The 13,169-nt window shown below is 39.3% G+C and overlaps 1 protein-coding gene across 1 annotated transcript in view; it reads right to left on the bottom strand.

Moving 5' to 3' along the window:
- Positions 1–5,127: 5,127 nt before the first annotated feature.
- NCAM2 (neural cell adhesion molecule 2) overlaps positions 5,128–13,169 on the bottom strand; it is a 561,732-nt gene continuing 553,690 nt past the window's right edge. The window contains exon 18 of the mRNA XM_050957625.1: positions 5,128–12,415. Coding sequence (XP_050813582.1) covers positions 12,304–12,415 — 112 coding nt within the window. The 3' untranslated portion in view covers positions 5,128–12,303. The remainder of the gene's footprint in view (positions 12,416–13,169) is intronic.

Raw genomic sequence — 13,169 nt, 5'->3', positions numbered from 1 at the left:
GTTTGTTTGTTTGTTTTAATCTTTTCCCATTACAAAATGTTAGGGCCAAGCACCATGTCTTTCTATGTTGTAGGAAAGTTCCTAACACAATGGAGCCTCAATGCTGAACAAACCCCGTGGGTGTTACAGTGCTACAAATAATAATAGCTTTGTTCCTCTGTATGTACCTCTAATCATGATCCATTCACCTTAGGGACAGGAGAGGAAAACCTAGCAGGAGCCAAGAGTACTTACCAGCTGAAAGGCAGGGAGACCCAGCAGGCAGCAACTGTTTACAAAATGGCCCCTTTAGGGCTGTCATTTTTTGGCTCTGCCAAATTTAAATGGCCAGCCCCAGAAACTCCCTGCAGGAAAAATTGTTCTAATAAGAGTGTAATCCTGCACTAGAAGGAATCACGTAGTTGCCAAGAAAGGTGTTTCTGGGAAAGGAACTGCTGCTTCTCAATTGGTGTTTCACTGGGTATTTATTGTGTCATTTGACAGGTTTCTCGGGCCATTGGTGGGTGGTGTTCTCTGGGGAAAAACAGATGTGTTTCTCTGTACAGCATGTTGGCTGGCTGTTGTCCTTCATACTAGAGGTGGCAGCATTTCAGGGATGTACTATGTATTGAGAGAATAAGCCTGCTGTTCTTGAAGTTAATGGTAAATCTTCAATTGAGGTTAATAGCTCAAGAAAGGTGTTATATAAAAGTCATTATTATTATTACTAAAAAATAGTCTGGTTTGACTTTTCCAAGCTTATCAAAGGACTCTTATTTATTGTGGCTCCAAAAATCAAGACTGATGGTCAGACCCAGATTCAGGGTATGCTTTTTTCATCCTCCCAGTTAAGAGTCATCACTTTCAAAGGATACAGTGAGCTAGTTAACTCTTTTATGAGTCTTTATACTGCAGGAATGTTTAGAGGCTCCAGCAAAGATAACTGCCATATTCAGTTAGGTGCCGCACATACATACTTACAGTAAAAGCCATTCTAAGGCCTCAACCCTGCAAACACTTATACATGTGCTTAACTTTAATACTGTGAGTAGTCTCTTTAAAATCAATAGGGCCACTCATGGTAGTAAAGTTAAGCATGCACATAAGTTTTTGCAGGATGAGGGCCAAAGTAGCCATGCCAGACAAAAGGTATCAGTAAGGAAGCATTACTATCCCCACTTTACAAATGGAGAATTGGGCCACAGAGAGATTAAAGGATTCTGTGACAGCACCAAAACTGGAGCCTGGATCTCCCAAGTCTCAGTCCAATATCTTAACCACAGGATCAGCCTCCTTTTTTGTTGATTTTATATCCCTCTATTTGCTAGCAAATTAGGAATTAGGACATGGTAACACAGCTTTAGTAAGAAAACAAACATAAGACAAAATGTTTGAGTGATAAACTTCACTGAATACATCTTGATAGCATTGTGTGGGCTTGTATTGGTGAATGCCAAGGACATAACCTTAAAGTGGTGGTGGTGAAAAGATAATCTTCATCCCAGTCACAGCCAGCCAGAGTAAAGATATTTTCAAGAAGCAGTCCAACTCTTTTACTTGAGTTCTAACAATATATACACTTCTCAGCTGAAAACGAATCTTCTCCCTGGCTGTCTGTCAATATCATCAAAGCTCTGATGATTACTTTTAGCATCCCCTCTCTTCTTTTTAGGCAATATTAACATAAAATTAATCAGTAAATCACCCAGTGGTTCCTATTTACTCTCATATTTCACTTCTAGTACATCCCTTTCAATTTGATTCTGCAGATTTAGGATGAGATTTTCAAAGGTAACCAAGTGAGTTAGGAGTGCAGCTCTCATTGACACTCAATCAGGCTTGTGTACCTAAGTAACATTTTTTAAACCCTTAGCCGCAATCCTTCAGTGAAGGTTACTAGCATGGACACTGCCTTAGCACTCCACATGGTGCAGGGGTCTGCAGAAGCAGACTGTGTATCAGGATCAAGACATTAAATTGTTTGAGCAAATACAAATGTGGCCATTTAACATGGCCAAGTTATCCACTAACAGAAATTAAATTAACTAAGGGGTTTTATTTTCTCTCTCTCCCTCTCTCATAAGAGGATGTTGTGATCAACAGCATAAGAAAATATTTCTCACTCTACACTTGGGAGTCAAGATAACTGTCCACACTTTCAGCACATTATAACCTGTCTACCACACATGCCCTTTTAAAAATATAGGCAGTACAAAATACTGCAGCCAGACATGTCATGCATACCAAGAAATCCAAGCACACTACGCCAGTCTCACAATTAACACAGACTTCCCATTAGGGAATGAATTGATTACAAAATTTCGCTGAGGACATAAAGAGCTGTGCATAGTAAAGCTCCATCATCTATCACAGGTTTACTTCTGACCTACTTATCACAACATATTTTGCAATTCATTGCAAGGGGCCTTTTAATTAAACTTGCTCTATCTCATGTGCAAGAAGCCTTTTCAGACCAGACAAGCTTTTACTTTCTTTTTAAGAGAAGCTGTAGGTCTTGAGTCCATTTACAAGAGTTTTTTCAATAGTAGTAATGTTTATGTTATTATGTTATTTCTTTTATTGCATTGGAAAGTGTCCTAGCAGTACATAATATTGTCCTTCTGTAAGTGCTGTATGATAACTTGGTCTTATACTATGTGAGTGAGTGCTTTTCTCCCAGAGGTGAACGAGGATGTTCAAACACAAGACTTGTTTGTTACCAAGCTAGCCCATTGAACACCTCAAAGAAATGCCCTTTTTGGTCTGAGATTATTAAGAAATAAAGTATCCCTCAACATAACAACTGACTTCTGGCAGATTCATTAAAGGAACATTGTCAGGTCCTGTCTGGTCCAAATTTTCATCACGTCAAAAACAATCTTACAAAGCTAAGATTCTACCCTGTTCTACTCTCTGCAGCTTCTTTTGATGCCTTAATCACATAACTAACTTCTGTCACATGTGGTTCATTCTGTCTCTTCAGCAGAATTATTGCTATGATGATTTTTTTACATTCCAGTAAAAGACTCTTTTTCTTTTTTTAACAAAAATTATTCTCCTACAGTGAATGAAACCCAAAGACTGCAGTACTGTGCTAGAGCACAGTTCAGGAAAGCATCTTTAACAAGGAGAGCACTTTGATGCACGTACACCTCTACCCTGATATAACGCGACCTGATATAACACAAATTCAGATATAACGTGGTAAAGCAGCGCTCTGGGGGAGCGGGGCTGTGCACTCCAGTGGATCAAAGCAAGTTCGATATAACGTGGTTTCACCTATAACGCAGTAAGATTTTTTGGCTCCCAAGGACAGCGTTATATCGGGGTAGAGGTGTATAACTCTAGGCGTCTGCTTCAATGAGACTCTGGGTATGTCTGCCCTTATAGTGTAGTGGAAAGTATAGTCACTACATGTGTAGCTACATGCCTCAGTTAAAGGTTCCCCTTCAGTGTGAAAGACATAACCTTCAATGGGTCTTAAACACATGCTTACAGTTACATGAGTATTTTCGTGCTGTACCCAACAGGGATGGACTAACACATGTACATATGTGTCTTCCTGTGCAAGGAGGACCCAATTTCATGCCATCCAAAATGTGAAACTGACCAGTCTCTAAATACAAAAAAGAAATTATATTTTACTGTGCTTGCAAGTTTTATTAGAGTGTCATTAGTAACACAGTTGAGGAAATTGTTTTTGTCAGAATATCTGAGTGTTCTCCTAAGTAGCACTCAGTCATTCTTGAAAGAAGCCATTCATTCTCCTCTATCCCAACCTTTTTAACATGTGTAAAAGGTTTGAGAGCCACAAAAGCATGGAATATGAAAGCAGAACTGAAAAGCTAAAGCTGGTTATACAGCTGCCATACATTAGCTATAGAATATTAATAACAGAAAGTAGTTTTATGTTTTCATTTTGGCTACAGAGGAGGGGAAGGCTTGTCTTGTGGTTAAGGCACTACACTGACTTAGATGCAGGATATTTGGGTTCAATTTCTGGCTGGGCTACAAACTTCCTGTATTCCTGTATTACTATTCAAGTCACCTAATTTCTCTGAACCCAGATCAGGGGTTAAATAAGCAGTGTTTTAAACACATTTTTCTAAAAGTTAGGCACATGCTTATATGTTGCTGACTCTGGGCCTCTGGGTTTCAGTTTCTCATGTGTGCAATGAAGATAATAACACTTTCCCCTTTGTCTGTCTTGTCTATTTGGGCCCTGTTCCTGCTAACCCAGAGATGCTTAACTTTGAATATGTTGATGGTCTCATTGATTTATTAAGTCAGCACATGCTTAAGTGTTTGCAGGATCAGAGCCAGAGCTGGGAGGTAGTGGATGCAGCTGTACTGCTGGCTGAGTTTATGAGCTTCAAATACTATGGATATGGTCATTCATGGTGGCGTAGCAGCAATGGTTAGGTTCCAATGGTGCTTAGGATGCTGACGATTAGGTGCCAATAGGCCAAAAAGCAGCCACTTATGGGATCACATGGACCAGGGGTTAGGCAGCAGCTTAGTGGCAGGTTTGAAAAAGTCTAACTCGTAGACTCACGCACCCATATTCCTCTTTAGGTGCCTAAGTACTTTTAAAACTCTGTCCCTATGCTCTTTGGGACAGGACTACTTCTTATTACGTGCCTAGAACACAAAGGGGTCCCATTCTTGGTGTTACTGTAATAATACTAACCAATGCGATATTTGAGATACACCCTGAGCATTACTTTTACTTGAGCATTTCTCAGCACTGCTACAAGGAACCATAACAAGGAGGAATAAATTATGTATCTGATTTTTTGGCAATAGCACACAATTTTGGTTAATTTCAAATATACCGTAATTCTTTAAAATGTTCTGCAAAGGTGAATGCCCTTGAAAAAAAAATTTTGGAGATATACCACTCTCCTAGAACTGGAAGGGATCTTGAAAGGTCATCAAATCCAGCCCCCTGCCTTCACTAGCAGGATCAATTTTTGCCCCACATCCCTAAGTAGCCCCTTCAAGGATTGAACTCATAACCCTGGGTTTAGCAGGCCAATGCTCAGACCACTGAGCTATCCCTCCCCCTGCCTACAGAATTAATTCTGCCTATAGAATCAGCCACTTGCTAGACACAGCAAAAAAGTAAATGTAAAATGCAACACTTCATGAAAGTAAAAGTATCTTTACTATTAATATACAAATGGTGAAGAGTGACAAATAATTGATATACTTTAAGCCATACTTTCTATGTCTTTCATAAATACAAAACTTCAGCATTTGCAGTATTATTATTATTATTATTTTTACAGTTTAGATATATATACAGCATTTCAGAGGGAAATAAGATTTTGAAACAATAAACAAACTAGCCCCAGTGGTAGCTAACGCATAATACATAATTCAGGTGGTATATACCATAAGTGGGCTGTTGACGACGTGTGGAATAACAAAAACAATATATGGTATCCCTTAGTTTGTACACAGCATACAAAATACATACCAAGTGCTCATTGTAGCAGGAAAGCTATCTTTTTTAAGTCTTGTCGAAATAATGTACATATTTGTAGTGAGAACTCTATACCATTAGCAATAATATTTCCTGAAGAAGTAAAGTGTTCTGCTTTATTTTTTGTACCTATTTATATACATTCTGAGGGATTATTCTCCCCCACTCCCACCCACAGTTTTCTTTATTTTTTAAATATAGCCTAATTACATGGTAGAATTATAGCGTCTATCTAGGCTAATGTTCTCCCTTTGGTAGCGTTCACAGTTCAAAACACCCAATTCAGGCTAACCTCTCCAGAGACCTCTTCTGGTTTAACAGGTCAGTTTCTCTGCCACCACCTTATCTAGCTGCAACCTACCATCTTAGCAGCTGCCCCTCTTCTAGATTGCTCAATCCTTTACACCCGTTCTCCCTTTTCTGGCTTTCCTTATTTTTGTCAGCTTTCTTGCATTGCATCAGGTCCTCCTGCCATGTCTCCAATCTGAACTCTGATTTAAAATCTGTCAATATGAATTTGGCAGACCATATTGATTTCATTATCCTGGGCTAGAAAAGGCCAATCCAAGTTGGAAAGTCAAACAACACTGGGCTCACAATGTCTTTTAAGAGGAAAAATACATTGATAAAGTATGATCTTTAAAGTGCCTGATCCAAAACACATTGCAGTAAGTGGAAAGACTCCAGTTTGTATCAAGCCCAAATCAAATCTTGCATCAATTGCTCATTTACATGTACGGTGGAAATTCTGCAAATCCCTTAAAACTTGGTGGTTTTCCAAAAGCAACCAATTTGATTAGGTGCTTCCTTAAAATTATATTATTATTTGAAAAATATTGCAGTGAAGTGTGAAGGGACTTTTTTTTTCTTCAACGGGCTGTTAAAAAACAAAAACAAAACAGAAATATTGACTTAACCATGGTAGTTTTCCACTAAGCTCTGCCGCTGTCTGCAGCAAACCAAACTGAGTTTTAACCCCTACTTCCTCCGAATACATCTTTTACCTTTATTCAAAGGTTAGGTAATCACCATTTGTTATTCAGAGGGAAACATTTCTTCATCTCCTTACTAACTTTGAAATATGCTAAGGTATGGGACAAAATTGTGATGCAATTCTGAGATCAGTACTAAACCCTAATAAAGAAAATATCCCCTGTGAAGAGAGGCAGTACAAGGCTGATATACCACATGTGTGTCCTAATGGTGTGTCTACACTGTAATCAGATACCTGTGGCTGGACTGTGCCAGTTGACTCTGTCTCACAGGGCTCAGGCTAAGGAGCTTGCAGTGTAGACATGACTGGGACTCTCCCCTTTCCCAGGGTCCTAGAGCCCAGACTCCAGCTCAAGCCCGAACAAGGGAAGACTGAGACGGGACATAACAACAGTTTTTAAGAACATAAAAGGTTGTCACAAGCAGGAGAGAGAAAAAGTATTCTCCTTAACCTCTGACAAGGACAAGAAGCAATGGGCTTAAATTAAAGCAAGGGATGTTTAAGTTGGACATTAGGAAAAACTTTCGCTCAGGGTGGTTAAGCACTGGAATAAACTGCCCAGGTTGTGGAATCCCAATCATTAGAGATTTTTAAAAGCAGGTTAGACAAAAACCTTGGTCTAGATAATAGTTAGTCCTGCCATGAATGCAAGGAACTGGATTAGATGACCTCTCGAGGTCCCTTCCAGTCCTGTGATTCTATGATCTACACTGCCATTAAACAGTCCCTTACTCCAAGTCCTGCAAGCCCGAGTTAACTGGCATAGGCCAGCCATGGGGGTTATTAATTGCAGTATAGACACACCGTCACTTCTGATTCTCCAAGGTGATTCAAGTGGGAAGATCCTTGAGCACATGTGGAACCCATTGAAGTCAATAGATAAAATCCTGGCCCCCACTGAAGTCAATTGTATTTTTATCATTAACTTCTTTAAAGCCATGATTTCACTCAGTGGGTTTCTACACAGGGATTTCCCTCCACATCCCTGCAGGTCAACTTGCAATATTTGGGTCTGTGGGCATATATAGTACTTAGGCCTCATGGTGGTTTTCTACACAGGAGTGAATTTTACCCAATACCTCTAGCAAATACTCTAAATAAGTTAGTTCCAGGGACCGCTATAACAGAGACAGTGAAGCCATGAATATTTCTGCAGGTAACTTTCACAATGGTTTTACTCAAAGTAAAACAGTGGGAAGAGATTCCAGGGTTCCTTTCAAAACCGAAAGTGGTTGTGAACATTTTAGAGAGAATAGGAGGACTAATAACTGTGTGGAGGATCCCTAGATGAATCTCCAAAAAAAGCTTCAACTTGAGGCATTTGGTCCAAGTACCCCCACACAAGGCAATGCCTTTTCCTACCTAAATCCTGAACACACCATTCTCTACCTACAGCAAAAACATTTAACAATGGCTCCCGCAAATTGGAACAAACGTGCTATCTGTTCAAATCTTTTACAGGCTTAGGGTTTTAAATATTAAAGTGAATTGAAAAATATGATTGACAGCTTAACTTAGATACATTTTACATTTCTGAGGAGGAAACGATATCAATGTAAAGATTTCACATCTTCTAAACAGGATTAGTAGGCAAATTATTGAAGAAGGGGTTTTTTTTGTTTTTTGTTTTCTTTAAATAAAGCAGAGTGGCATGCTATTCAAAGGCACAAATACATCTTGATTATCTGCTCTAAGAAATGGAAAAAATGACATGATTGTAATACTACAGTTCAATGATTGGCACTTAAATGAATAAGGACTTGATCAATTTCATTACCATCATGAAAAGAAAGCCACTTTTCAGATAAACATCAGTTCAAAGATTGAAGGTGTCAAGCTGAATTTACTATGCCATGAACTGTTGTCAAAACAGCCTGTCTACATGACTGTCATTGTATGCTAAAGTTCTACATATCTATGAAGAAGATAAAAACAAGGCCCTGATCTCACAAACTGTTCCAAGCAAGTAGAACCTTTTGCCTATGCACATCCTTACCGAAGTCAATGGGGTGCTGCATGGGTGGAGGGTCTGCCCACCCTGCAACATAGCTTGCAAGGTTAGGGCCTAAATAAATTAAGCTTTGTCACTCAGGCATTAGCATCAACAAAATAGTAAATATTTCTGGCTCCCCACAAAAAACAATAAATCACTGGGGGTGAGGGGGAAGGGACAACAAAAATACTCTCCATCATATATTTTTAGAATAAATTGCAACAATTTAATTGCAAATAATTTTTTTTTAAAAATACTGTGGTAAATCAAAATGAATCTCCTACTTAAAAAAAAAATCCAAGCAGTTTTAACTCTTTTTCTCTTTATCTGTTGTTGAACAGAGATTGTCTTTGCCATTTTTCATGTAACCTGCCAAGAACTGTCAAAAATTTAAGTGACTTCTTGGCCTCCTTCCCCAAACTAAAGCAGTGTAACAATTCAGGTTACTTTTACCAATAGTTATATTCAGTCAACTCTTCTGACATTTCATACTAACACTTAAAATTATTTTCAGACAGTAAAAGTGACATTTATACAGGTATGTTTTCAGTCTATAATAAGAAGGAAAAACAAAGAAAGGCTGTTATTCCAGTTCTACACATATCTTACAATTTAAACTACAAGCTGTCCCTCATTTGGAAACATTAGCAAAGAGAGATATTTTGGCGCATTCTTTCATAATGTAAAAAAACAGTTATAATTTTGCATTTCTCCTGCATGGCATCAGTGACAAGAGCAAGAGAAAACCTATTAATCTTCAAATCAAAGAGTACACTTGGAATAGTCTATCACTAATTTAGCTCCATCTGATGCTCAGACCATCACACAGTATCCCGGGCAAGAGACATAACTTCAGGAAAAATAAATATTTCTGGGAATACCAGTTTTGTAATGTAGTGTACTGAGACATGCTTTTGCTCCCATTAATATATTGAATAACAAAATAGACTTGTAGGTTGTTTTTTTTTTTTCACTTTTAAAGAGTTGTACAATCATAGAAATAATAAACATGCTGTACAGGCCTTTTAGATTTTCAAATCCCTTTGCACTTGTTTTTCCCCCCTTACTTCTCTCCCCCCCAGTTTAGATCCAGATCCAAGCAAAATTTGTCTCTACAGACGAAGGACCAAGGAAACATCTGGGGCTTTGCAGCCATAGAAGCCACGTACAAGATTCAGGGGGAAATAACCCTTGGCATGCAACTATAGTCTGACCTGGATTCTGTCATCTTTGCTTACAGTGCAAAGGTCCCTTATTGCGTGAATCATCCCACTGGTTTCACACCGGAATATTTGCATAGTGAGGTTTTACTTAGCATGACTAAGAGTGATGGGATCTGACACTCTAATGGCAGAAACATGAAGGGAATGGAGTTTCCTACTTCCTTGATGAGCCTGGAGAAACTACTGTTGGGGAAGGTGACAGTAGAGAAGGTGGAATACACGGATGATGTCCCACCAAGAGGATTAAATGACTATTTTCCTCCCTGCCCCAGCCCTTGATGCTTGAGCCCCAACAGCCTATTCTCCTACAATTGCTCGAACCTGGTGTTTCCTCTCCCTTTACCTCAAGCTATCTGAATGGTCCAGGACACTGGTTGGTTACACACTCACATAAAAAAGGGCTTCAGCTGAAAAGGACTCTGGCTCTGAGCATTTTTGCCAGTGGGAGAAGTAAGTACTCTGTATGGGGAGAGGCTCTGTCAATTACAGACTAGGAGCCAGCCCCATTCACTTTACTAAGGATTTTCAGTGACTACTCAGTTCCACAAAGAAACTGAGGACAAAATTAGCAGGCTGATTGTGCTGCTACCTGCTCAGTGCATGGGAGCAACAAGGCAGGCTTCTGAGGAGCCACCTCTTCAGCTTAGCTTAACCCAGAGGCATTGGCTAAGCATTATAAGTGACAGACGTGCAACAGAATCATAGATCATCTCTCACAGCTTCCATATTCCAGTGCTACCTCCACTACTCCATTCTTGTCTCATGAGTCTGTTTTAACCTATTTTCCCAACCATACCGCCATCTGCCCTGACATCTTGACTCATTGTGCATTGTTCCCTAAGTGATGGCCAAGAAGGATTTTAAAGAAAAAAAATCGCAAAATTGTTGGTTTCTTCTTGACTAATATGTCATTTTAGAAGCAACCCAAGGAAAGGAAGCCAGAGGCCATGAATTTCAACACATCTACAGCAGGAGCTCCACTAAAAACATTAGTGATGAGACCAGTAGGGAGGCTAAATAATCATTCTCCCAATATACAGGTAATTTCCCACATTTTTTTTTATCCAAGTTGACCACAAAGTCATCTGCCTGGCCATGATGATCCCATGTCAATTAGAAGTTGCATACTATGGCTATGAACCAAATTTAGATGTGAGTTAAGTGGGTGTCACTCCACTGAGTAGAGTTAAACCTTCGGGAGCAGTTCTACTATGGGATGATCCACAACTTGCCCCTGAAGAGTAGATATTTCAGTTAGTGGTCATTTGCTGACTATGTCTGCCTCTTCCAAAGTCAGGGCTTGATTATTATAGGAGATGATGGATACTGAGGGCTGGACTGGGAACAGAATGTTATTCCTCTAATTGGTAATAATGTAAAATCAATTGTCAACAGAGGATGATTAATTTTTCACCAAAGGAAGTAGATTATCTGATCATAATAGTTTATAGCTATCACACCCAGCATAAGTAACAGTGATTGTCTTGGAGACTGCGCAGCTTAAAAATATTTAGACTATTGGATACTGCAAATTTAATAATTTTATAATGTTCTTAACCATTTAGTCAAAGTTCTTCTTTTCCTCCTTTCTTGATTTTTTTTATAATATAAAGGATATGCAATTATTATTTCTATGCTACAAACAAGTGCTGTGTTAAGGACAACTGTTTAACAACATGCTACTGGATTGGGGTGAACAATTTCTTTGTTATACTAAAATGCAACACTTTATTCCATGACTAGGTGGTTCAAACAAAGAAGAAATGATATATATCTATAAGTACATGGAGGCAACTAATTTGAGCTCATGTTTATTTTAAGATTTCACTTGAAGCCAAAAGCTATTATCAGAAATCAGTTTTCTTTTCACACAAAAAAACGTTTCCACATTTTAGTTCACATACAGTCTCCCAAACATTAACACAGAATATCTGAAAATCTAGTTGCCTTTCAAACACTCATATAGTTCAGACGAGACCATTATTTTCCTGCAAAATATTCAACCATTTCTGTTTTAAATGTGTACATCGTGTTTATTAACCTTGCACTATATTTTAAAACCAATGTGCAGGTCTGTCACTATCTAATAGTCAGTCTTTCTATTTTCTGTCAAATGACAAAACACAGCCACGGTGGCTATTCAACCTTTGCCAGCCCTCTGTCTCAAGTTTCATACTGAGATTGATTTTTTCCCCTTCTCCTTTTAAAGGCCACCTAAATCTTTTGCTCTATTACCAATTGAAACAAACACAGGCGTATATGGCACTTTCTGTCATGTGTTTAGCTTGCTTTGTAGGATATGGAGCTATTTGTTGTATTGTCTGTGGCTGGGGGTAGCTTGGTAAAAGTGGTTTTATAAATAGATCACCTTTGTAATATAACAAATTACAGTACTTTCTGTAGATTCAAATTGATACCAAGGGACTGTGGTCATCCAGGACTATATACTAAAACATTAACAAAACAAAATAGAGAGGTACTGTAGACAGAAGTTGTTTGATCATATGTACACGTGTACTAACTATTCCAAGCTTAAATTGCCCAAGAAATTAAGGTCAGCTGTAGAGTTTTGGTCACGGGGTTACTCCAATCCAAATACTTTTTTTGGACAGCTGTAGTCATCCTTTTATGCTTTGCTATCATCTTCTTTTGACTGAATGATGTCATTAGAAACTTTGATTTCTATAGTTTCTGGATTTAAAGCTTCTTTCCCATTTTCTTCTTTTAGGGGCAGTTTCCTGTGAGAAATGAGAAAAAGCCATGATTTACTTCAAATAATGCACCAAACTGTTTTTTTAAAGAACAGTTATTTCTGTTATATGTATAGTTATATACATATAAAGAACTATATTATAAGCACTAAACTGTTTTTATAGAAAATGTAAGTGCAGTATCCATTCATATAAAGTCTCTAAGGGCTAAATTCTGGAGTCTTCTCCCTGCAATGTACTTGCAATGTGGGTAGATAGTGCAGGTTAGCACAGGCACTGACTTTACAATGTGCCGGGAAGGTGCTTCCCCCAGCTCTACCCCAGACCCCGCCCCCACTCCACCCCCTCCACCAAGGTCCCACCCCCTCCTCTTCCCACTCTGTCCTGCCCCAGCCCCACCTCTTCCACCCCATTCTGCTCCATTCCCTGAGCGCATCGCGTCCTCACACCTCTCCCTCCCACCCAGAGCCTCTTGTGTGCTGCAGAGCAGCTGATTGCAGCAGGGAGGGAGGAGGAGGCACTGACTGGCAGGGCTTGCCGGTGGGCAGGGGGCACTGGGAGGTGGGAGGGTTCTTATAGGGGGGCTGCTGGTAGGTGCTCAGCACCCACCATTTTTTCTCCATGGGTGTTCCAGTCCCAGAGCACCCACAGAGTCAGCACCAATGGAGGTGGATAAAGGAGTGCCATGTGCACTGTTACTTCCCTGAGTGGTAGCCTGAGACGGATATCAGTCTGGTTCTGCACTGTGGGTGGATTAAGATATTCCTCATTAATCCAAACA

Source organism: Gopherus flavomarginatus, chromosome 1, assembly GCF_025201925.1.
Source record: "Gopherus flavomarginatus isolate rGopFla2 chromosome 1, rGopFla2.mat.asm, whole genome shotgun sequence".
NCBI classification, from domain to species: Eukaryota; Metazoa; Chordata; order Testudines; family Testudinidae; genus Gopherus; species Gopherus flavomarginatus.
Note: the sequence above shows the minus strand (reverse complement) of the source record. Positions and strands in the feature narration are given on the sequence as shown.